General features: G+C 44.0%; 2 protein-coding genes and 1 long non-coding RNA gene across 5 annotated transcripts; 1 reads left to right on the top strand and 2 right to left on the bottom strand.

Annotated features, from left to right (window-relative positions):
• Positions 1 to 13,416: 13,416 nt before the first annotated feature.
• LOC120651149 lies at positions 13,417 to 15,812 on the bottom strand. Of its 3 annotated transcripts, none has more exons than XR_005665965.1 (3): positions 15,196 to 15,812; positions 14,864 to 14,942; positions 13,417 to 14,394 (listed from the first exon to the last, which is right to left on the bottom strand). It is a non-coding gene; the product is annotated as an uncharacterized LOC120651149 (long non-coding RNA). The 3 variants fall into 3 exon arrangements; XR_005665964.1 differs by having other exon boundaries at positions 14,873 to 14,942; XR_005665963.1 differs by having other exon boundaries at positions 13,417 to 14,942.
• Positions 15,813 to 17,967: 2,155 nt separating this feature from the next.
• Positions 17,968 to 20,546, top strand: LOC120647930 (zinc finger BED domain-containing protein RICESLEEPER 2-like). The gene is made up of 2 exons (XM_039924734.1): positions 17,968 to 18,111; positions 18,203 to 20,546. Exon 2 carries the CDS (start codon positions 18,243 to 18,245, stop codon positions 20,544 to 20,546), a length of 2,304 nt encoding a protein of 767 aa, XP_039780668.1. The 5' UTR covers positions 17,968 to 18,111; positions 18,203 to 18,242.
• A 3,052-nt stretch (positions 20,547 to 23,598) lies between these two features.
• LOC120647929 (protein TIFY 11d-like) lies at positions 23,599 to 24,817 on the bottom strand. Its single transcript, XM_039924733.1, has 3 exons — positions 24,573 to 24,817; positions 24,213 to 24,461; positions 23,599 to 24,037 (listed from the first exon to the last, which is right to left on the bottom strand). Exons 1-3 carry the CDS (start codon positions 24,815 to 24,817, stop codon positions 23,917 to 23,919), a joined length of 615 nt encoding a protein of 204 aa, XP_039780667.1. The 3' UTR covers positions 23,599 to 23,916.
• Between the last annotated feature and the right edge of the window lie 1,027 nt (positions 24,818 to 25,844).

Below are 25,844 nucleotides of genomic sequence, written 5' to 3'. Positions count from 1 at the left end.
AAGTAATCGAAGAAAAAGCCTTAGAAGCAATTCCTCGAACACCTTGTGTGCACTCGGGCAAAGGGTGGAAGGAACTCCAAAACGAGCTCATGTGCACGTGCGTGGGGAAGGAGTGGAGCAGCGCTCAGGTGGAGAGGAGGGACAGTAGTGCAGGCAAGCGGCGGTGCTGGCTCGCGGGCGGTGTAGGTGCGGAGCAGGCGTGGCGCGGGAGCGGGCGTGGGTGCGGGCGTGGCGCGGCTGAGGCATAGTGGGGTAGCTGCGGCGGCGGCTTGGAAAGGAGAGCACGGGCGCGGCGGCGGCGGCGGGCGGTGGAGCAGGAGTTCGAGCGCGGCGGTTCGTGTGGAGGAAGAAAAGATCTGTGAGACTGACGAGCCGGGCCCGTAAGCAGACAGGTGAAAAGGTGAGCGCGGGCCCTCAAACCCTGAAGCACCAGAAGGTCCGATGGTGCAGAGACAGGAGCATCGGTGTATTAACCGGTGTAACATTGACCAGAACTGAAAGCGTTGAAAACATGGTCAACAGGGGCACCAGAAGAACCGCTACTGAGGCATCGAAGCATCCGACGGGTGTCGGTGTAATGGCAGGAGTAAGGTCCAGAGACGCTGCAAGGGCCAAAACTCCACGCAGTAGCACCGGTTGAACCGATGCTAAGGCGTCGGTTCATCCGCCAACCATCGGATGCACCGGTGTCCATCGGTGTAATGGTCGGAGGTTGTTCCAGAGACGATGCAGAAACGGAGCCGCGAAGACTTAAGCACCGGTTGAACTGATGCAGGGAAAAGCAGGGCGTCGGTTTAATCGGTGGTTAAGGAAAATTTCTGCTGAACTACAAACTCCACTTCTGATCCAAATTTTCAAAACCAAAGCCATAAACACTCAATTTGGACCATTTTCGAGAGACAACCTCACCCCTCAAACACTCATACTAAGTGCTCGCAAACTTTTACATTAACATAGGCAAAATAAGATCCAAGCGAGGTTTTAAACACAAAAACCAAATGTATGAGCCACTTTGCCTATGAACTTAGAGATTGAAACTTTAAGTTTGATAGGACGTGGCTCAATAGGCATGAAAGCGCAATATTGATCTTATCACTCTTGTAGAGATGATATATCATATTTATCATGAATATCTTTCTCGAAGTGTGATTTGCTCCCTTGTGATGTAGTGCCAATGCAAAGCTAGAAATTAAACATGGATGCATTCTATATGGCAAGCACATGCATTGCACAAATTTAAATCTATCTTGTCAAGTTTGAACCCTTGGCAAGCTTTTTCATGATGAACCATTCTTCATGCCATGAGCGAAACGAAGATCACCGGCTCATGCAAGACCCATGTTCATCACTATCTTGACAAGGTTAGACAAGCCCCTAGCATTTGTACATATGAAATGCATCTATATGACAAGACAATTATATGACGTTAGAAGCATCTAGAACGTTAAGCTCACTTCGCAACCTATAAAAGGTGCTCTTATCTAGAGGTTTTGTGAAGATATCCGCCAATTGATCTTCGGAACGAACACCACAAAGTAGTATATCATTCCTTGCCACATGATCTCTTAGAAAGTGATGGCGAATATCTATGTGCTTAGTACGAGAGTGTTGAACCGGGTTATTAGCAATTTTAACGGCACTCTCGTTGTCACAAAGGAGCGGGATCCTATCTAATACTACACCATAGTCCAAGAGGCTTTGCTTCATGTAGAGGATTTGAGCACAACAAGCCCTGACGGCAATATATTCCACCTCCGCGGTTGACAAGGCCACAGAATTTTGTTTCTTAGACGACCAAGAGACTAAGGAACGCCCTAGCAAGTGGCACCCACCCGATGTACTCTTGCGATCCACACGACATCCGGCAAAGTCCGAATCCGAGTATCCCAAGAGTGTAAAACTAGCGCCTTTGGGGTACCACAAGCCTATGCCAGGCATATGCTTGAGATATCTAAGGATCCTCTTAACGTCACTAGTGTGTGATTCCTTAGGATTAGCTTGAAAGCGGGCATACATGCATACGCTAAACATGATATCGGGCCTAGATGCGGTTAGGTAAAGGAGTGACCCAATCATGGAACGATAGAGGGTTTGGTCAACCGATTTACCTCCCTCATCCAAGTCAAGATGTCCATTAGTTGGCATTGGAGTCTTGATCGGCTTGCAATCATCCATCTTGAATTTCTTGAGTATATCCTTTGTATACTTTTCTTGATGGATGAAAGTCCCTTCCTTCAATTGCTTGATTTGAAACCCGAGGAAGAAATTGAGCTCACCGATCATGGACATCTCGAATTCCCTAGCCATCATTTCTCCAAATTCTTTGCAAAGAGTGGGGTTAGTTGAACCAAAAATGATATCATCAACATAAATTTGACATACGAATAGTTCTTCATTGATGATTCTTGTGAATAGAGTTGTATCCACCCTCCTGATCTTGAAGCCCTTGTTAAGAATGAAGTCACGAAGGCGTTCATACCAAGCCCTTGGCACTTGCTTGAGCCCGTAGAGCGCCTTGTGCAACCTATAAACATGATTAGGATATCTAGGGTCCTCAAACCCGGGAGGTTGTTCAACAAACACCAACTCATTAATAAAGCCATTTAAGAATGCACTCTTCACATCCATTTGAAAGAGTTTCATGTTATGATGTGAAGCGTATGCTAAAAGGATCTGAATGGCTTCAAGTCTTGCAACGGGGGCAAATGTTTCACCAAAATCCAATCCTTCAACTTGTGCAAAGCCCTTTGCCACAAGTCTTGCCTTGTTGCGAATCACTACACCATGCTCATCTTGTTTGTTGCGGAAGACCCACTTAGTACCAATGATATTCTTGTCTTGAGGACGTTCTTCAAGAACCCAAACTTCATTGCGGGTGAAGTTGTTGAGCTCTTCTTGCATGGCTATCACCCAATCCGGATCCTCAAGAGCTTCATCTATATTTGTGGGTTCCAAGCAAGAAACAAACGAGTAATGTTCACAAAAAGAGGCATATTGACGTCTTCGAGTTCTTACTCCACCGGAGGGGTTACCCATGACCAAGTCAATGGGATGATTTCTTGAAGTTCTTGTAAGCCTCTCTTGTGCTTGAGACCTTGATTCTTCTAGTGATTCGCCATCTTGATCTTGAGCTTGGGCTTGTTCACTTGTGATGTGCGTGTCATCAAATGGAAGTTGTTCTTCAACCACTTGTTCATCTTGGGCATCATGGAAAGGAGGTGAGACATCATCTTCTTCATCGGATGACTCTTCATGATGATGTGTTTGTGTAGACTTGTCTTCATCCTTTGAGTCATCCTTGGAAGTGACTTCAACTTGAGTGGATGAGGCTTGTAGCTCTTCTACCTCCTCCTTTGGCTTGACTTGCCCAATAGTGATGTTCTTCATGACTTTTCGAAGTGGTTCATCACCTACATCATCACAAGAGAAAACTTCCCCTTGGTTGCCATTAGTCTCATCAAACTCCACATCACAAGTTTCTTCAATCTTGCTAGTAGCACTATTGAATACTCGATATGCTTTGGAGTTTGATGAATAACCAACAAGAAAACCAACATCACATCTACTTTCAAACTTGCCTAGGTGCTTCCTTTTCTTGAATATGTAGCATTTGCAACTAAACACCCGGAAGTAGGAGATGTTGGGCTTCCTCCCAATGAGAAGCTCATAGGGAGTCTTTCCCAAGAAGTGGTGAAGATAAACTCGGTTGGATGCATGGCATGCGGTGTTGATGGCTTCCGCCCAAAATCTTTATGAGATGCCATAATCATCCAACATTGCTCTTGCAAGAGTGATCAATGTCTTGTTCTTCCTCTCCACCACTCCATTTTGTTGGGGTGTGTATGTTGATGAAAACTCATGCTTGATCCTCATGTCGTTGCAAAGCTCTTCTACTAGAGTGTTCCAAAACTCCGTGCCATTGTCACTTCGAACCTTCACAACACTTGACTCAAATTCATTTTGAGCTTGCTTGACAAAAATCTTGAAGATTCTCATAGTCTTGCTCTTGTCCTCTAAAAAGAAAGTCCAAGTATATCTAGAGTAATCATCAACAATTACAAGACAATAGAGATTACCGCCAAGACTTTTGTAGGTGGTTGGCCCAAAGAGATCCATGTGTATTAGCTCCAAGCTTCTTGATGTTGACAAATAAGCCTTCATGGGATGTGATGATGCAAATTGCTTCCCGGCTTGACAAGCACTACACAATTTATTTTTGTCAAAAGTAACATCTTTGACACCAACCACCATACTTCGTTTGAAGGCCTTCTTGAGTTGTCTCATGCCAATATAAGCAATGCGGCAATGCCAAAGCCAACCCATGGAGTTCTTGGAGAAGAGACATGTCGCCAAGCTTGCATCATTAGATGAGAAGTCAGCAAGGTAAATGTTACCATGTCGAAATCCTTTGAATATTAAACTCTTGTCCTCCTTGCTTGTCACTACAACCTCACTATCACTAAAGGTGCATATTAGTCCTAAATCACAAAGTTGAGCAATAGATAATAAATTGAAACTAACCGACTCAACAAACAACACATTAGAGATAGAAAGATCCTTGGTGATGGCTACCTTACCCAAACCTACCACTCTTCCTTTTGAGTTGTCACCAAAGGTGACATGTTCATAATCGCCCACATCTTCATCTAGTGAGGTGAACATCTTTACATAGCCAGTCATGTGTTGTGTACATCCGCTATCAAGCACCCAATGCTTGCCACCGGCTTTGTAGTTCACCTACACACAAATGAATCACTTTTGAGGTTTGGGAACCCAAGCAAGTTTGGGTCCTTTGACATGAGTTACTAAAGCTTTAGGAACCCATAGTTGACGTGGTAGCTTTCCCTTCATATGAGTGCCAATAAACTTTGTCTTAACTTTGCCACTTTTAAGCTTGCTTAACAAGAAATGATGTTCATTGAATTGAGACTTGTAATTATGAGGCAAGGTAGGAGGTGGACGAGTAGGAATTGGACACTCCCTTGTGTGATGCCCGGTGATTTGACAATGTTGATAATATGAGCCAACTTCCTTGGTGAAGCATGCCTTGAGCTCCGGCGACTTGGGACAATTTTCCGGAGGGTTGGGAAATGATCCAAGTCCATTTGTCTCATAGTGCCTTGCATTGTAGAAGAGAATCTCCTTATGCAAGTATTCTCCCATTGTCACATTGAACATGCATTTGGTCATGCTTTCAAGTTCCTCCTCAAGTTGTTTCTCCCTATCATGGTTAATATTTGAACAAGAAGAAGAAGCATGATGACAAGTAGTAGGGTGAGGCAACTCCACAAGATCATCACAAGAAGTAGCTATATTGACTTTGATGACTTTCTTTTGAGTTTCTTTTATTTCTTCATCCAAAGCATCAAAGGCAAGGTCAAGTTCTTGATACTTCATATTTAAGTTAGCATAATCAAGCTTAAGCTTCTTGTTGCATGAAGTAAGTGACTTGTTAAGCACAACTACTTCCTCATATTTAACATTCAATTCATTATGCTTAACAAGTAGCTTGTCATGCTCCTCTCTAAGTTGCTTGCTAGGAACAATACTTGTATCATGAGTTTCTACTACCTCATTATGCCTAGCAATCAACTCATTATTTGAGGCCTTAAGCTTGGCATATTCAATTTCAAGAACTTTACATTTTGATTTGTACTTCTTGATCACTTGTTGGTACTCATCTAGGATGTTTTGCACTTCATTAGGAGATAAGCAATGTTCACTTTCATCACTAGAGGAGTCGTCATCATTACTCACCTTGGAGTTACCTCTTGCCATGAAGCACATGGGTGGTGGAGGTAGAGGTGCCTCATCACCATCATCTTCATCATTATGCATGGCAATCCCCACAATCTTTTTATTGGATTCTTCATCACTTGAGTCATCATTTGAGGATTCACCATCCATGATCCATTCTCCAAGGAAAGCCTTGACCTTCTATTTTCTTGTGAAAGACCCTTTCTTCTTGTGGTCCTTCTTCTCATGACTTTTCTTTGATGACTTGTGTTGATTGCCATCATCTTCTTGTTTCTTGTTGAGCTTTGAAGGCTCCGGACAATCATAAAAGAGGTGACCATATTTACCACAATTGTAACAAACTTTCTTGACATTGTCCTTGCTCTTCCGGGTACGAAACTTATTTTTCTTGGGGTCATAGTTGTACCCTCTCTTGTTCAACCTTGACATCATCTTGGAGGTCTTTCTCATGAGAAGTGCTAACTCAACATCACCATCCAGATTCCCAAAAAAAGAGACACGGACAGCCTTACTCAAAGTGATCGGTGGTCAGACATCCAAGGACGCTTTGATTGGTCACCTGCATCACTTAGTGATGAGGACATCACTTCTATGGATACAAATGACACTCCTCAAGATGATTACTAGGTCCTATTACTCGCGCATGCGCTCGACAATTGAACTTGCAGGTGAGCTCGTTCCTAAGTAATGTTTATTGTGAATCTGAGAATAGATTACTACCTAATGACTTAATTGTACTTAGGAACAAAGGAGAGGACCAGCAAGGGCGTGGAGAAGGCCTTGGAGGCGTGGAGGACCAGCAAGGACGTCCGGATCAAGATGGAGGCCCAAACCGATTTGACTTCGTTTCAGTTTCGGACTCCAAGAACAGCCCACACTAAAACGGATGTCCAGGTTGCATTCCGAGTTGGATTTGGGCGCACTTGAAATGGATAGAAAGATAATTTCAAGACGCTTCCGATGGCACTGGTCTCAGGCCCAAATTCATCCGGAGTCGACAGGAATCGTCCATGAAAGTTGACGTCCAGAATCTGTCCCGGTGCTGCATCACTGTTTTTGGGCCGATGGCCCGTGTATCATGTTGGAGCCCAATAGGGGCGCGTCCAGGGGGTCTTGCACGACCTAAACCCTTATTAGCAGCCGCCGCCACCATCGTGAGACTTGAATTTTGCTTAGATTCATTCTGTCAAGAACAGTTGTCGTCGTTCACCGGTTTGTGAAACCCCAACTCGTGAGATTAATCATTCATCTGCAGAGTCACTTCATTTGAGCTGCGTCCTTTCGAGTTCTTGCTTGTGTTCTTCGTTGCGCTTGCAGGGATTAGCCTTCTTGGCGATGTCAACCGGGTTGTGACACGGTTGATAACCAGAGGAGTTGTGGTGCTAAGATTGTTGGATTCGGGTCTTAGGATCTGAAGCCGGATCGGTGTCTCGCTCCGCCTACAACGAGAGTTATCCAGAACCTGACGGAAGATCGGAAACCCACGTCCCCATTACTTAGTCCCTGGAACAGATAGGTGGGATGTGCAAGCTCTAGGCCCCGACACGTGGACGACTACCTTCCCATCTAGGGGGGCCTTACGCCGAGCCGTGAAGTACGGGGCAGCGGACATAAAAAATAACATGTTTTTAACATTCGAAGAGTTTGAAGAAGAAGAGAACTTTGGGTATGAGGTCTCCACAGTTTGGATGAGGGTCACCAATTTGCCACGAATCTTCAGAAGGTATGATGTGCTCTGGGCTATTGGGACCATGTTTGGTGCTACACAGTGGGTCGATATGGAAACAACTAGAAAGAACAGTTTCAGTCGTTTTCAGGTTGGAGTGTTAAACAAAGATCTGGTCCCCACACAGATGGATGTGGTAATTGGGAATAGATACTTGGAACTCCTGTTTGTTATTGAGAAGGAGCAACAAGCAGGGACAGCTGCGACTAACACACTATCCACTGATGGAAACAGTGACCAGCAGAATGATGATGCGAACGCTCAAGGAAAAAAGGACAACACTTTCGAAAAGAACTTAGGGGGGGCTGCTAATTCTTCTAATAATGCAGCACCGGGTGCAAAATCTAACACCCATGAGATGGAGGAGGAGGATGTACAGGTGACCGATTTTGATATGGAGGAAGATGATCTCCTTGAGGAGGGCCCATCACAAGTGCAGGTTCCCATCAAAGTGTTGCGAGTCCACCACTCGCCTTCCAAGCAGCCTGCCAACCAGGTCCTCGCCACGGAGGCTGCTGTTTTTGCTGCACAGCCATTCAGCAACATTAAATCCGCAGCAGTTCCTTCCCAGACCAGTGACGGTGCTGCTACAGCCAGCGGTGCTAAGGTGGCTCCTGTGGTTGAAATGGCAACGCAAGAGGATCTGGCTACACCACCTCTTGTCCCTCTGATCGACCGAGCATTGCGTGAGGCGAAATCAACCCAGATTCTAGCGCAAATGCAAATTCCAGAGAGGAGGAGTCGGAGGAGAGCTGCAACAGCGGATGAGGACTCTATTGAACGTGCATCGAGACGGGTAGCTTAAAGAATTTAGAAGAACCAGAAGGTATGTTTTTCACTAACTCTTTCCTTTCACTTTCTGATAATATAGTAACTGAAAGATTACAAGCATAGGCATATCTTTAGGCGATGATGCTGATTTGATTCGTAATTCAGTTACTCTTATTAAGAACGTCAAAAAAGATAGAGTTCAACCTATGCCGTTACAGATGGCTATAGACAGCCAGCTAGAGGTAGAGAGTACAGTTTCTTCTGAATTCGAGGAAGAGGACCTGACCATAGATAATTTTTGTGATACCTTTGGAGATGACATGGTGGGCGATTACAGTAATGGCCTCGCCGTTCGGTCTAAGTCTGATTCTCGCTGCACACATAACTCATCTAAAGGTACAAAAAAAATAACTAAAAAAGGTTGCCCGGTGCAAAAAAAAGCTTTTTCCACAATGAGAGGAATTTTTTTGGAATAGTAGAGGCTTGAGAGACCTCGCCAAGAGGAATTTTCTACATGACCTGTCGGTTGAGAAAGGGCTGGACTTCATTGCCATACTCGAGACGCACAAAAGAGATTTTTCGGATGAGATCCTAAAATCTTTTTGTGCTGATAGAGAATTTAGTTGGCATTGGATTCCTCCTAAAGGATAGTCTGGTGGTATTCTGATTGGGGTCAATTAACAAACCTTCTTGGTAGAAAACGTCCACTTGGGCGAGTTTCACATTAAACTTCATGTTGAAAATAAATACGATGGTTTTCGTTGGGTTCTTGTTGCTGTCTACGGGGCAGCTCAACCTGAACGTAAAGAACTTTTTCTCGCAGAGTTCGTAAACATTTGCTCAAATGAGACCTTGCCACTTATGGTGGGGGTGATTTTAATATTATTAGGAACCCGTCAGAAAAAAACAATAATCGGTATGATGGTAGATGGCCAGCCTTGTTTAACGCTTGTATTGAATCTTTAATTCTAAGAGAGCTCGATTTATCAGGCAGAAAGTTCACATGGGCCAATTCTGCGGAATGTCCAACTTTTGAACGACTTGATAGAATTCTGGTGAGCACTGATTGGGAACAAAAGTTCCTGCTGTCAACGGTAGAAGCTTTGACTAGAGAGATTTCATATCACACTCCACTTTTATTAGACACAAATCAGGCAGCCCATAGAGGGAACACACCCCTATTCAAGTTTGAATTAGGGTGGCTCACTAAGGATGGCTTTTTTTTATTTGATTACTAACGTGCCGTGCACTGAAACTAGGGGAAATATGCCAATCCCTCGGTGGCAGAATAAAATTAGAGGAGTTAGACGTTTCTTAAGAGGCTGGGCTAAAAACCAAATGGGTGAAAATAAAAAGAAAAAACAATGGCTACTACAACAGTTAGACTGTTTGGATAGAAAAGCAGAATCTACTTTGTTGTCAGAGCAAGAGATCGAAAGTAAACGAGTGTTATCGGTGGAGCTTAGAAAGTTGCTTAGAGAAGAGGAGCTGTATTGGCTCCAAAGATCAAAGGCAACTCGGTTGCTCGAGGGAGATAATAACACAAAATACTTCCAACTCTTGGCAAATGGACGACACCGAAAAACAAAAATTTACCAGCTCGAACAAGATGAGGGCATTGTTATTGGTGATGATAATCTCAAAGACTATATCACCAATTATTATAAGAACCTCTTCGGGGAACCCATGCACAATGATTTTTCTCTATAGGAGGAGAGGAGGGAAGACATTCCCCAGATCTCACATTTAGAGAATGAAATTCTCTGTGCTCTTTTTAGTGAACAGGAAGTCAAGAAGGCGGTCTTTGAGATGGAACATAACAAAGCCCTAGGTCCGGATGGTTTTTCAGCTGAATTTTATCAATTCTTCTGGGAGACTATTAAAGGGGACTTGATGCATCTTTTTTATGACTTCCATCAAGGGATTCTACCCATTCATAGTCTAAATTTTGGGGTTATAACACTCTTGCCCAAAAAGGCGGACACAAGTAGAATCCAACAGTTTAGACCCATCTGTCTGCTAAATGTTAGTTTTAAAATTTTCACAAAGGTTCTCACAAATATATTATCTTTGGTAGCAAATAAAGTTATAAGACCATCCCAAACTGCATTCATCCCGGGAAGGCATATTTTGGATGGGGTGGTCATCTTACACGAAACCTTGCACGAGATGCATAGGAAAAAGAACATTGGGGTCATCCTGAAACTTGATTTTGAAAAAGCATATGACAAGGTGAAGTGGCCTTTTCTTCAACAAGTGTTGAGAATGAAAGGGTTTTCGCCTACATGGTACGACTGGATAAATCAAGTGACGACTAAAGGGACAGTGGGAATAAAGGTAAATGAGGATATTGGCCATTACTTCCAGACGAGAAAAGGAGTTAGGCAAGGTGACCCACTGTCACCCTTACTCTTCAATATCATAGTGGATATGTTGGCAATCCTCATTTGTAGAGCCAAAGAAAATGGACAGATATCAGGGGTGGTTCCGCATTTGATGGATGACGGGCTCTCTGTTTTACAATATGCAGATGATACGATCATTTTTATGGACAATAATCTTGACCAAGCTGTCAATATGAAGCTCTTGCTTTGTGCCTTTGAACAGCTTTCTAGACTTAAGATTAATTTCCATAAGAGTCAATTGTTCTGCTTTGGGGAAGCCAAGAACCAACAATGCATCTACTCGCAAATTTTTGGATGTGGTATGGGAACTTTCCCTTTCAGATATCTAGGTATCCCAATGCATTTTCCAAGGATCAAAAATGACAACTGGAAAGAGGTGGAGGAAAGATTCCAAAAGAAATTATGCGCTTGGAAAGGGAAAATGCTCTCGGTTGGAGGGAGATTAGTTCTCATAATTGCGTCCTAAGCAACCTTTCAATGTATATGTTTTCGTTTTTCAAAGTCCCTAGGGAAGTGCTCTAAAAACTAGATTTCTATAGGTCTAGATTCTTCTGGCAGTGTGATGAACATAAAAAGAAGTATAGACTTACTAAATGGAGCATACTCAGTTCCCCGAAAGACCAAGGGGGCTTGGGAATCCTAAACCTTGATGTACAAAACAAATGTCTGTTAATTAAATGGTTATTTAAATTGATAAATGAGGATGGGATTTGGCAGCAAATACTTAGGAGAAAATACTTGAGGCATAAAACAATCATCCAAGTGGAATATATGCCTGGAGATTCTCACTTTTGGTCAAGTTTGATGAATATCAAGCAAGACTTCTTGAGTTTAGGCAGATTCCAACTAGGGAATGGGGCTCAAGTCAGATTCTAGGAGGATACGTGGCTGGGAAATTTGCCTTTTAAATGTCAATACCCAGGTTTATATAATATAGTTAGGAAGAAATCAGCTTCTGTGAGTACAGTGTTTAGATCAAACCCTCTTAATGTAGCGTTCAAGAGATCCTTGGTGGCCAACAACCTATGCCAATGGCAGCAGTTAGTTGCCAGGGTGGTGGATGTTCAACTCCATGATCGTGACGATAGATTTATTTGGTCTCTACATCAAAATGGAATGTTCACAGTTCGCTCAATGTATAGGGCTTTAACTACCAATGAAGTTCCACATCATCATGTTATATGGAAGCTGAAAACTCCTCTTAAAATTAAAGTATTTATGTGGTATCTGTTAAAAGGCATAACTCTCACTAAAGATAATTTAGCAAGGAGACGATGGAAAGGAAGTGTAAGGTGTTGTTTTTGTAATCTTGATGAAACAATTCAACATCTTTTCTTTGATTGTCCGAATGCTAAATTTATTTGGAGACTGGTACAGGTTGTGTTCAATTTACCTATACCCTTAAATGTGAATGATATTTTCACTAATTGGCTGAATGGGGTAAACAAAAAACTGAGGTATCAGGCTTGGGTGGGAGCATGCGCCACTTTATGGGCAATTTGGCTAAGACGAAATGATGTGGTTTGTAACAAGGCACAAGTTTTCTCCTCTTTGCAGGTAATATTCAGGGCGACTCACTGGATCCGCTTTTGGGCATTCCTCCAAAAAGAAGAGGGAAGACCACCAATCATGTCGGGGTGTCTTGCTCTTGAAGTAGCTGCTATGGAATGCTTTGCCTCTAATGGATGGTTTTTTAGCAATCGAATTGCTAATGTTTAATTTCTATCCGCTCAGCACAAACTTGGTTGTGGTGCTTGCTATGTTTGGTCGTTCTGTGGACTTGTGGTTGGTTGTAATAATGAACAGCTACATGTATCTATCGATACAGAAGCTGGAATATTAATATATATTCTCTTATCTAAAAAAAGTTGTGTGCACGGCTTACAGAAGGGGCAGGGACTATTATGCTACCTTCAGGCCCTCCACAGTGTGACAGTGAAGCTAGAAAAAAAATATGGATCGTCCCATGGTGAAAAAACAAGCATCGCTGCCGCATTGATGGACGATAAAACTGACACCGAAGTTATCTACAAGTGTGGGATCCTGCATAAAATAAACTACTGCTGCATTTGCTCTTTTTGTACCTCTCTTTGTACCACAAACTGCTTTTAAGCTCTCACGGGCTGCACAAGGTTTTTTTTTATTCACCAGCCACCGCAGCCTCAACTTGCATCCTCTGTTCGCCCAAACAGTACTTTAATCTGTTTAAATAGCGTTTAAATGGTAAACAGAGATCACTAGTGATGTTTAGACGATCCTAGATGGTAATTTAAACCGTTAGACCTTTAAATCCCACTACAAAAAATCTAGTGATCTATGACGATTAAATTTCGTCACAGATCACTGAAATACCATCATAAAACAGTATCTATGACGATCTTAAATAACGTTATGTATTGAGCGTCACAGATTACACCTCGTGACGTTTCTTTAAAAAAACATCACAGATTGCTTAATCCATGACATTTTAAAACCATCATAAAATGTCCAGGACCCCGAAGCCCAACCCAAGCCCATATTTTGTGACGAAAGTAAACGTCACGGATTTAATTTCCGCATCACATAATATCCACACAGGCGCTGACGTGGCGGATAAAGTGGCACTGACGTGGCCGATGTCATGGCACTGATGATGTGGTCAATGATGTCAGATGACATCACGTAGCCCATTTGTGGCTGGGCCCAATCTAGACTAGACTACTAAAATGAGCCAAACATTTCTCAGCCCACCATTTATTACCAGCAATACACAGCCCATATAAAATTCAGCCCACCACTTAGCCCATAAATAAAATCAACAATTACAGCCCAAAAATCAAAGAGTGTATATATTAGAGCCAATATCTCAAGGTACATCATGTCAAAAAAAAAATATCTCAGGTAAGTTAAGAAGCACATTGAATAGCTAGTTATTACACTCATGTTTTCGTCTTTGCATCCAACTTCTCATCCATAATCTGCAACCAAAATAAAAATATGCATCAGCACAAATATATATATAGTACTCTAGGTAGTCCTGTCTTAAACGAAAATAAGAGCATGAACAGAACTATATATCAAATGTTGTTACTAATAACCACCAAGAATTAATATGTGAATCAGAAAGAGCTACAACTGAGCCACTGACAGCTACTGAGCTATTGCCACTTGCTACCAGGACTTCATGATCCACCAAGGAAAATAGTACTACCTAGTAAGAAGTAGTAATAGTAAGAATCAATCAAAGAAAATATGAGGTATCAATGTACATATAGGTTGCAGCGATAACTGACATAGGTAAACTTAAGTGATAAAATATACTAAATGAATCGTGCCTATTGAAATAAATAGGAATACAATTCAAGGAGCACGAACTGAGTACAGATGAGCTTCAGGCATCAATACGATTCACATAAAGATGAGCTTCAGGCATCAATACGATTCACATAAAGCACAGCAGGTTGATTACTGCTACCATCCCAAATTGAACTTAACCATATAATCGCTGAGATGTGGTACTTGTACATAACTTTATCTAAAATTTGCTCAATAATCAGTTAAGGAGTAAGGCAATGATATCTTTGCTAAAAACCTACAATACAGCTATGTTGACCCAAATTTATTTCTACGTTGAATCAATAAGGAAACTTCTTGTAGGGGAAAGTTGGGCTTACCTCAACTAAAGTTTGCATATGGACATAATTGGAGAGCCATGCATCAGATTTCGCAGTATGTGTGAACATAAACTGTGCATTCCTGCAAGAGAAGGGGAGTTCATTAAAAAAAACTCACAAGATAGTGAGGCTTGTTGGTTTTAACTCATTGAACGGCAAAAATTTAGGATCGATTTTTTCACAGAAGTCATGAAGACCATAGTTAATTCAAAATCTGTGTCTGGTCAGTCCATTCTTGTAAGACAGAAACAAGGTTATCTAAATAACAAATTTTTGTTACACGATTACACAAGATTCATGGAAAACATATCTGATTAAAGGTTTTACCATTGCCTCTACAATCATGAAACAAAGATATTAGGGGCACCTGTCTTCACACAGGTAGTGAATTGTGATAAACTAAATTTGCTATAGGTAAGCAGAACATGAAAAGCATTGAAAGGAAAGCATTGTCTTTTCGTGTACCAAGATGGATTGTGTAAAGCAATCCATACACATAAACATAAACATGGGACAAAGGGTAAAAGGAGGGGGAAGGGTATACAAAATACCTAACCGACCTGCCACTGATGTGTGCCTATCTGCGTGCCGTATTTCTTCGGCTTGGTGCCCACCCTGCCTCCGCTGCTCCTGTTAAGGAGTCCACAAAGACGCGCGTCAGTCGGCATCACTAGAAGAAAAGAGATTATCCACGGATTGGACATGAGCAAAAATAATTTGGGGAAGAATAGAGAAAAAAAATTAGCCATCGATGCACAAGAGTAGAAAAGACGAAACAGAAAGCTCAATCCAAGGACAAGGGACTCGATTTGTGCTGGGAAGAGGTCGATCCAGCTCATTTCCTGAGGAGAAATATGCGCTCGTTGGAAGGAGGAGACACTACCTGATTTCCACGCATAGATGTGAGGAGACGAGCAGGTTGAAGAAAGATGTGATTTCCGTGCATCCGTCCGCCGCCTACGCGGACCGCACCCGCTGCCCGCCGCCGCCGCCGCAACCATCACCCGTGTGTCGCATCTGAAAGGTAGACGGCCAGGAGACTGCACACTGCGGTGCACCGCACCTCCAGGAGGTGCTCCTTACCGTCACCCCCTGCCGACGCCGGCGCCGGCGCCAGCGCCATCCGTAGCCTCAGGGAGGACTGCATGGTGGGGAACTGGAGGGGGTGGGGGAGGCGAGGAGGGGCATGGCCGGAGGTGAAGCTGAGGAGAGGCGCGGCAGGACCGCCTGTGCTCGCTCCCTTTCCACGGGCTGCTATGCTCCGGCGCCATGTCCGCGAGCGGATCTGAGGACGACGACACCGCGGCGCACAGATCGCCGAGGGAGGCGACGATGGCGGAGCGTGTGTAGGAGCGGCCCGACTGCGGGTAGGGTCGAGCTGGAGCGGCGTGCGGCGAGCTGGTGCCGCGAATCTCGGCTCTCTTCTCTCCAGATGCGACGGCCGGGAGACGGAGGAACATGGCGTGGGGACTGGGGAGGGATGAGGGGGGCTTCTCTCCATACTAGAAACTTGGCGCGACTTTGTCGCACCCTCCGCTTCATAGCCAAGGTTTGTATGGTCAAAAAACAGCAAGCATCATAATACTATTCTATTGTTTATACATGCCTTCTAAATCATATCAACCATTAGTATGCATTAGCAATAAGACTTTTATGAAGAAATATATATACATTTGAGATTTTTTAGATTCATTTGAGATATTTTTGGTAGCATTAGATTATGTGATTTCAATGTAATTTAATTTTCCTTGTACAATTGGAATTGAGGTATGTCCATCTTTAATTGTAGAAAACAAAAGTTAGTTCTAAAATATATGTGGTAATTCGAAAATCAAATCATTCCGAGTATTTTGTTATATATAATATTTTTAGCGATTGCTCCACATGTTCCATCGTGATTTTCAATCAACATTTTCAGTCCCTTTGTTTAGTTTGTGAGATTGCAACACATATAATTTGCCATATGTGAATACTAGTTTCTTCAAGTAACTCCTGCATTTTATAGAATTTGTCCTTAACTTTTATTAGTAATCATGGAGTAACAATCTTTTATTAGAAACCGGCTTCAACGTAGAAGTGGTGTAGGATAAATCTAGCAACAATCGTTGGCCATTTACTTTCTAAGTAAGGGGAAGGGAGTTTCAAGTGTGCTGCGATTGGAAGAGAATATGCGAGAGCTGTGAAAGGGGAAGTGCCCCTAGGATTTACTAGAGTCGTCCGAACGACATGTGTTGAAGAAGTAGCTGGAAGTGCGACCTGGCGCTAGCTTGTGCTTTGGCCGCAGGATTAAATGGGACAGCAATCGAACGGACAAGATTAATGGAGACGTGGCTCATCCTGGGCTCGATTCCGGCCTGATGGCATGGCAGGGTCAGATTTCGTCTATTAGAGATGCGGCGGCCGGGAGACGGAGGAGCATGGCGTGGGGATGGATGAGGGGGGCGTGGGGAGTCTAGGGTTTCAACCGGTTTAATACCGTGGGAGCGCGAACACAACCATTGGATCTGAAATAGACGGTCAAAATTACTTGGGCCTTTTTGGGCTGAAACGGACCTTGTTTACTTAACGTTTTTCTTTTTCTTTTTTATTTTATTGCACCATTGTTAAGTAACATATAAAACTAATAATAGTACATATACTAATATATTTTTACATATAATAGACAATATGTAAGTTGTTATGTAGGAGTTTCAATAATTACTGAGTAGATATGATATTTTCCATCATTTAAGTGACTTTCTGCGTGGTTATCAAAAGTAATTTTAAGTTTAACTACGTGTACCTCCAATAAGATTTGAAAAATTCTATAAAAGTTATATTTAGACTAATATGTTCCACTATATCTCATGTCTTGAAGATAGATGAAAAATATATTTATCTTTTAGGAATAATTCAAACTTCTATCTCCAAATCACCACATAATAATTAAAATAATATCTAAATTTGGTAAAAAAATTCTACAAATTGATGTGACAACATATTTTTCATCCATAAGCTTGCCATAAAAGTTGAATAAGATTTTATAAAAGTTGGAGTATGCATTGTTCATAAATAAGACACATCTCTTTCATAGTTTCATATACTTCAACTCAAATTATATGTGGCCATGCAGCCCGAGCCCGTTGGCCCGGCACGGGGCCCGTTTTTTTGGCCCGGCCCAAGCCCGGCCCGGCCTGGTGGCCAACGGGCCCGGGCTAGCACGGCCCGAAGGAGCGAGCCGTGCTTGGGCCGCACCCCAGGCCTGAGGCACGGCACGGGCACGGCCCGCTCCAACGGTCGGCCCGGTGGCGGCCCGTTACCCCCGCCCCCCTCCCAACAGCTCCTTTCCAATTCCAGGACCAGGCGAAGGTGCGCCGCGCGCGGCCCAGCCCACGACCACCGCCGGCCCCGCCCCATATAAAAGACGATGCGGCGACGGGCGACCCCCCCCAAACGCCAAACCCTAACCACTCACTCGACCTCTCCCCTCCCGCCCGCCGCACTCGCTCTCTAGTCTCTTGTTCGTGTCTCGTCTCGGCTTTCGGCTCTCGCTCTAGATCCATCGGCCGCCGCTCGCCTCCAACCATCCCCGGCTCCGGTGACCACGCCGACGCTCCTCCATCTCCCTCCCTCCTCGAGTCCTCGTCTCCTCCCTCCCTACTCTCCCTTCCTCTACTCTGTCCTCTCTATCTCCCCGGACTATGTGAGTTCGTGTTACTGTCCAGTCCCTCCGCCGCTCGCCGTCGATTCCAGTTTCTAATCGATTCTATCTCGTCTCCTTTGGGTGGCCCTCGTCCGGCACCGGGCTCCGGTAGCGCAGGTAACACCTCGAAACCTAACCCTAACCCTAGATCTAGATCGATGGCTATCTCTCTCTATCTCTCACTCACTCTCCTTTGTCCTCTGCACAGGTCGGTGTCCGATGCCGAGTCTTCCTCCTCTGGCCTAGACATGGCTCGGCGCCGGCCCAGTGCTCCGTTGAGGAACGGTGCTGGAAGCGAGGGTCAACCGTCCGGCCCGTCCGCGCTCGGGGTCGCAATGCCGGGGGTGGATGAGCATCCTGGCGACGACCACCTAGCGGATGAGTTGGAAATGGAGGACGACGACGACGTCCGTGAGGACGCTGCGGTGTTGTTCGGTATCGATGTCGGTGACGGCAACGTTCCGAACAACGTTATTGATGTCAATGCAGAGGCCGGTGCCGGCGACGGTGGTGGAGGGGCCACGATGGCAGCAGGGTGCGGCTCCACCGACACTCATGGTGCCTCATCTTCAGGTAAACGCAAATCCAGTGTCTGGGCTGATTTCAAGGAGGTCAAGGAAAATGATGTGCGAGTTGCTGCTATCTGTAACATTTGTAGCAAGAGATTGTCTGCTAGATCTTGTTCTGGTACTGGTCATTTGATTAGGCACCAGGCTTCCTGTAGGAAAAAGGTTGATCATGCTCATAGGGTCCAGTCTAGGCTTGCTCTGAATCGTGATAGTTTCCGCAACTGGGTTTATGATCCTGCTGTTGCTCGTACTGAGTTGTGCCGGTTGATTGCTAGGCTGGACCTTCCATTAGGCATAGGTGAGACACAGGCATGGGAGGATTACATTACTCGTGCTCATAATCCTCAATTTGTTAAGGTTTCTAGACAGACCACTACTAGAGATCTTGGTAAACTCTTTGCTGATCGACGTGATGTGCTTATGAAATCTGTGTTGCCTGCTGCTTCTTCTGTTTCTTTAACTTCAGACATTTGGTCTGGCAATGCTAAGGAGGACTATGTTAGTGTGGTTGCTCATTATGTCAATTCTGATTGGGAGTTACAAAAAAGGGTTCTCGGTTTAAGGCTGATTGAGGTTAAACATTCTGGTGAAAACATTGCCGAAAGGATTGCTAGTGTGGTTGAGGAGTTTGGTTTGATTGATAAGATTTTTGCTGTCACTCTAGACAATGCTTCTTCTAATGCTAAGGCTATGGAGACTTTGGCACCTATGTTCTTTGGTTACTTGGGTTCTGATCCTGCACCTATAGCTTCTGATCCTAATAAGCGTAAGTATTGTCTTGTGCATCAACGTTGTGCATGTCATATCATTAATCTTATTGTCAAATCTGGACTGAAAAGGTTGAAACCTGTTACAGAAGATTTTAGAACTGCAATTAACTTCTTAAATTCCTCTAATCAAAGAATTGCACTGTTTAAGGAATATTGTAATGCTAAAGGTGTTAGACCTAGAAAGTTTGGCTTGGACATGGATGTTAGATGGAATTCCACATACCTGATGCTTAAACATTTGATGCCATACAAGGATATCTTTTCTGTGTTCATTAACTCTCATTATGATTCAGAATTGTTGACTAGAAATCATTGGTATGCTGCTGAAAAGGTAATGGAATTTCTGGAACTCTTCTATGATTCAACTGTTGTTCTATCTGGTGTTTATTATCCCACAAGTCCACTTGTTTTGCATCATATCTTAGAGATTGCTTCTCATTTGCATGCTGCTGAAAGAGATCATAACCTTAGAACTATTGTTGCTCCAATAAAGCTTAAATTTCTTAAATATTGGGAGGACATACCACTGCTTTATTCATATGCATTCATACTTGATCCTAGAGCTAAAATGAGAGGATTCTTTAATGTGCTGGAATTACTTGCTGAAAGTTTTGGAGGCACTTACAGTTCATATTATGCTGATGTTAAAATTGAATTGTATAAACTGTTTACAAAATATGAGAACAAGTTTGGTGCAGCTAGATCTCAAAGGGTTGCACAGCCATCAGCTCAATCAGGTAAGAAAAAGCAGGCATGGGGAAGGATCTTTGGAGGCCGTGGTGGTTCTGGTTCAGGTGTTGTTGGTCCTCCTCCCTCTTCCACTTCATGTTCATCTTCCTCTGCTGTTAGTGAGCTCTCTGCTTACTTAGATAGTGATTGTGTCACTGCTTATGATGATGACTTTGACATACTTTTTTGGTGGCGTGACCATAAGCTAACCTATCCAATCCTATCTATAATGGCTAGAGATATCACGTCTGTTCCTGTATCTACTGTCTCTTCCGAGTCTTGTTTCAGTTTAACAGGAAGGATCCTTGAAGAGCGGCGACGGCGCCTCTTGCCAGAGAACGTGGAGATGCTTACCTGCATCAAGGATTGGGAGTTAGGGGCAAGAAGAGAACAGCATGAAGCCGAGGACACAGAGCTGGAGGAAGCATTCAAGAACCTCTTTCTTGATGATGAAGGAGCTGGTGGTGGTGGGGCTGTGAGCTGAGCTGAGACTCTGAGAGTGACTGAGAGGGTTATTTTGCTGTGAGATGAGTGAGTAATCTGTGGACTCACTGTAATTTTAGGTGGCCATTTGAACTATGCCACTGTGGACTGTAATGATTAACTTAATTAAGACTTTGAGAGCTGGCTGCACTCTTTTTTCCTTTCTAGGGTTTCTCACAAGGGTGAGTTTTACCTAGAAAGGTTTTTAATGAGGCAGCATTACACATCAGCTTCTTTTGAGTTATCTCTTTGAGTCTTTGTGTTGCCTTCTCTGTTTCAGACTTTCAGTGTTTCTTGATCTGTTCATTTGTTATCTGTTCTTGAACTCTTGGAGTCTTGAACTTGGAGTTGGAGTCCTACACTTATGTGTTTCTGTTTGTGAACTTTGAATGCCTGATTTATGAATTGGGAACTCAATTGTGAGTAGTTTGAGGTCTTTTTAGGGTACTGGGTCGTGGGCTGGCACGGCACGGCTAGTTGGCCGTGCTAAACGGGCTGGCCCGACACGAAAAACGGCCCATAGTGCCGTGCCTGGGCCTTCGGCCCAGGCACGAAACCCGTAGCGGCACGGCACGGTAGGCCCGTCGGCCCGTGGCGGCCCATCCAGTACCGGGCCGTGCTGGCCCGAGATCGTGCCGGGCCGGGCCGGGCTGGCCCGTTGGCCATCTATAACTCAAATAATATAGTTTTTAAATCTTGGAACAATTTAAAACTCGTATGCTCCTCAAATTTGGTCACGACCTTGTGTTTATCTTAGTATTAGAAAATATGAAGTTGCATTAGCAATTATTATTCCAGAAAATGTTTTTCTATTTTATACTTAGTTGGAAGAAAACAAGTTACATAAAAAAATCTCGAGAAATAACAATTATATGCAAAAAAAGCTATTGAATGAAAGAGCTTGATTTTAGAAAAAATTGAAAAAAAGAATCATCAAAGTTGGATTCTTTTTGACAGAGAAATACTATATACAGGTTTTAATTCTAGATTAAAAAGAGAAAGAGCAACAATTTCTGTGTTTTTCATCTCAATCAGTTAATCGAATTTTTATAATATATAATAGTCTTCTGCTTGCTATCACAAAACTACACCCTAGTTCAATGGTGCACGTCGATTTTTGTGGAGTGAGTGACCCTGGTACGAATCTCAACTGGGGCGCTTGAAGCCCAATTTTTTCCCCATTTTACCTCCCCGCGGGCACATGGTACTTTTAATTAAAATAAAGAATAAGTTCTCCCACAAATAAAGTGGCGGCCTGGTGGTAGTGCGCTCTACTCTAAGGCCAAGGTTGCAGAGTTCGAGCCTCCATTTCACCACATTTTTTTTGTTATTGTTTTGGGAGATTTAGACTGACAGGATGGCCCGTTGACTGGACAAATGATGTGGCACTGCAGACGCCACGCTAGCAACAAGCATGAGAAGAAATAAAAAAAAATACCAAATTTAGTCACAAGTGAAACTATGTTCAATGGTAAGCATGGATAAGTCTACTGGGTATATCAAAGGCTCAAGTCATAGATTAAAGAATTTCACGTAAGTATCAAATAAGAGAAGCAAAAACTTGAATAAAAATGATGAATTTCAAAAGATATAATTAAAATAACTATGACGATTTCTATGAGATTAATGTTAAAACGTCATGTTTTGTGGACTCCATTATGACGAATTCAATAAAACGTCACTAAGTTTTGGGCCTAGGGCCCATACCTTAAAATTCATGACGAAAATCTGAAAATTGTCATAGATTGTGTGCAGTTGTGACGCTATTTTACAATGTCACAAAATTTTTGTCATAGATCACCACATTTCTTGTAGTGTCCATTTAAATCGTTAAAAACCATCTAAATAGAGTTGAGTTAACATCCATTTAATTCATAACTTAGTCAATAGTAGGATTACAACAACCACAGTCAATATCGAACTAATTAACATCGTAAGTATATGAAGTGTCGTGAGATTCAGATTTCTTCCAAAAAGATTATTTGGTAGAATATTTAATTTTTTATATGTGCAAACATATAGACTTTCTAGTATATTTGACATTTACGTACATAAATATATACGTTACTATGTCAAACCTTGTGGGGCCATTTAACTCCATTTAAAGACCGTTTAATTAAGTGGGTTAATACTAAACAAAGGGTGAACGACTATTTACAATTTAGCATTTGGGATAACATTGATTGCATCGCTTCAGAATCTTCAAGCACAAGCATCATTTTGGCATGAGAGCTGTAGTGTGTAGAGTGGTGCTTAAAATGGAAAGAGAGTATTTAGACATCACTCTCTGCACACAAAAATTGTGGAGGGCCTTAGGTGGCGTGTTTGTTTGTTGTCAATAATAATAGTTGATTTCACCATTGGGGGCACTGTTATAGTTAAGTGAACACTGTATTGTTGGAGGCGCTCTTAGTGCCAATAGCTCCTTCTCTTGAGCCTCTACATAAATGAAACTTGTTCTTTCCTATATTTGGCAAAGTATCCCAACACTGGCTACTCCAATCCATTTATTTTTTTCACTTTCACCAAAGTTATCTTGTCATGTATGAATGCAAGAGATACAACTCTTCTAGTGCGTTCTCTTTTAATCCCAGGGCAATTACTCCTTCCAGAATATTGAACCTATGACCATGGACCTAAAATCAAGTGCCACTTGAAAAACCTCCACCCTAGTGCTACTGAGGTTTTTCCAATTTTATGCCCAAATTAACTATATCTCAACGATGACATAGCTTTTCTATCTCTCCTCTCATATATTTATTTACTACCAAATCAGCAACAACTACTAGGTGACAATTGACTAATATGCATGTTATAACCCAGTGGGACTTGGGAGTAACCTTAAATATCTAGGGACATATATTTAGGGTCTATTCACTACTACAGAAAAAAAAATTTAGAGACAGGTAAAAGTGTATTTTTAGGGGCGGATGCAGTACCCGCCCGGTTCTCGCAGCTAAAACTGCCGCTTGATTGTAGATCAGCGTCAACGTTTACTGGCACAAAAGATGTAATAATCTTCCTATTCAAATCGAAAAAAAAGGATCGATCACGCATCATCACATAATTATTATTGCACTTTATTCTTCCATAGAACCCAGATGTCCCTGTACATTATTTCGACCACGACCGACTGACGAAAAGATAGGGTCTACCACCAGCAGTTCCGGAACACTATTAGGAGCCAGGATAGAAGCCCTTCATCGAAGGGCGGATAACTAGCCCGGGAATCCTTTGGAGCTCCTCCTCCGGATCCTCAGACAGAGACAACCTTGCATGAACCATCTTGCATTGCATCAGCACTCCTTCCCCCCTTGTCATCAGTGCTCTCTCTTCCTCTCCTCCTAATGCTGAGGGGGTCTTGGATCAGATCAGAGCCTGAGCCACAGGGCATCAGGCACGTCCTCCAGGCGCTCGCCGCTGCCGCCGGCGTCCATCCTCTTGGCCGGCACCTCCTCCTCGTTGAGGTCATCATCAGGGTTGTTGCCGCTCCTGCTCACAGAAACACGTGTCGTCATTAACTTCGTTATGTTTGTTGTGATCTGCTGTTCGAATCAGGAAATTATCCGATCCGAACAGCATGGACAAAGAATTTACAGGACGGGCAGATCGATCGACACTGGATCTCTGTGATGTGACTAATTCTCCGGGCCGGCCGGCCCCTCACCTTCGCTTCCTCTTCTGCAGGAACCTCTGCAGCGACGCCTTCCTTGCTATGCTTTGCAGGTCGACCCCAGCCGAGGGCTCGCTGCCCTCCGGCACGTCCACCACTACCATCTCCGGCAGCGGCGGGGCGTGCATCACCGACGACCCCGCCATCTGCATCACCCCGTTGGCCCTGTCCGCGGAGACGTGGTCGAAGAACATCACCCGCCCCCCGTAGAAGATGGTCACGGGCGCCTTCCCCATGTCCGGCCTGAAACGAAAGCCACCGTGAAACCTGACTCGACCGCCATGAACGTACGACGCCAACCCAAAGGAAAAGCTAGCTAGGGATCGATCGATCGATCGATCGATCAACGGTCACCTCTGCTGGTGGTGGGCCGGCTGCGGCATGGCGGCGTCAGGGTGCGCGGGGAAGAGCTGCATGGTCCTCTCGCCGCCCTCCTGGGGCGGCGCCACCGGCCGGGTCGGCGGCGGCGCCCGGAGCACGCGGGCGAGGTTCCCCATCCGCTCCTGGCGCTGGCTCTCCTTCTCCCTCATGTACTGCCGCAGCAGCGCGCACGTCGCGGCGAACGGCCTGCTCCGCCTCCCGGGTCCGGCGCCGGCCATGCCCTCTCTCTCCCTGGTGCCTTGGGTCACTGGTGGTGGTGCTGGTGCCTCGGGGCTCGCTCTCTCTTGCTCGCTCTTGGTTGTGTGGGAGGCTCGTCCGGCGGGGCACCCTGCTATTATAGCCGCGGGGCTCGGCCGGGTTCTCGTCTGGTTGTGCGTCCAGGTGAGCAAGGGAGCACGTGAAATTCGAGGGTCTTTCCTCTGGGAGGAGGGCGAGCGGAGGGCCGGGGCGCGCGACGGGGGACTCCGGCTACGGCCACACGGACACTGATGCGCAATAGTTTGTGAACAGTGCCCTCTCCCTCGTTTCACTGGGGGGTTATTTTGGGGTCGTTCGTTTCTCTATATCTTCTCCATTCATCTAATTTTGGCAAATTCTAGCCTCTGCCTAATTATCTTCTGTGATGTGTTATTCTTAGAGGCCGGAGTGCTCTGAACTGAGGTATAGTGGCTCATTTTAAATGCGCAATGTGTCATGCATAGTTACATTAAATTGCTTCCATCTAGGAGATATATATGCTACCAACAAAATAGAGAAGCACATAAATGATTCCTTTTAATAATTACGAACAAATTTTTTTCTCAACGGTTTATTGTTGGTTTTTAAAATTGTTTGTTAATTACGGACAATTAACGATCCCTCAAATGATGCAACAGTGGAGTGGTACGAATGTGGTCTCTATGTTGAGGAACATTTTTTCCGCGGTGCACATAAACTTTAGATCTAGCCTAACCAATAAATGAATTGAACTCGGTGAGGTAGGCAATGGGCCGTAAAAGCTACCTTTTGGTTGCGTATTGTATCCATTGGCATGAGCCGCCGCTATTCCCCGGGGCTCCCTGTCCCCCTTCCGGAAGATGGATAACAAATATATCTATAAAGTCTAATTACAAAGGTGTCACGCGGCCGGCCCATCAGAAGCTCACAGCCGGCTGCCTGTATCCCCAGCAGCAGTGCGCCACACGCCGGTGCTTCTTTCGAATTGCGCAAGCAAGCATGTGCAGCTTGCATGTCATCACTCGAAGG

This window comes from Panicum virgatum, chromosome 9K (assembly GCF_016808335.1).
Source record: "Panicum virgatum strain AP13 chromosome 9K, P.virgatum_v5, whole genome shotgun sequence".
NCBI classification, from domain to species: Eukaryota; Viridiplantae; Streptophyta; class Magnoliopsida; order Poales; family Poaceae; genus Panicum; species Panicum virgatum.
Note: the sequence above shows the minus strand (reverse complement) of the source record. Positions and strands in the feature narration are given on the sequence as shown.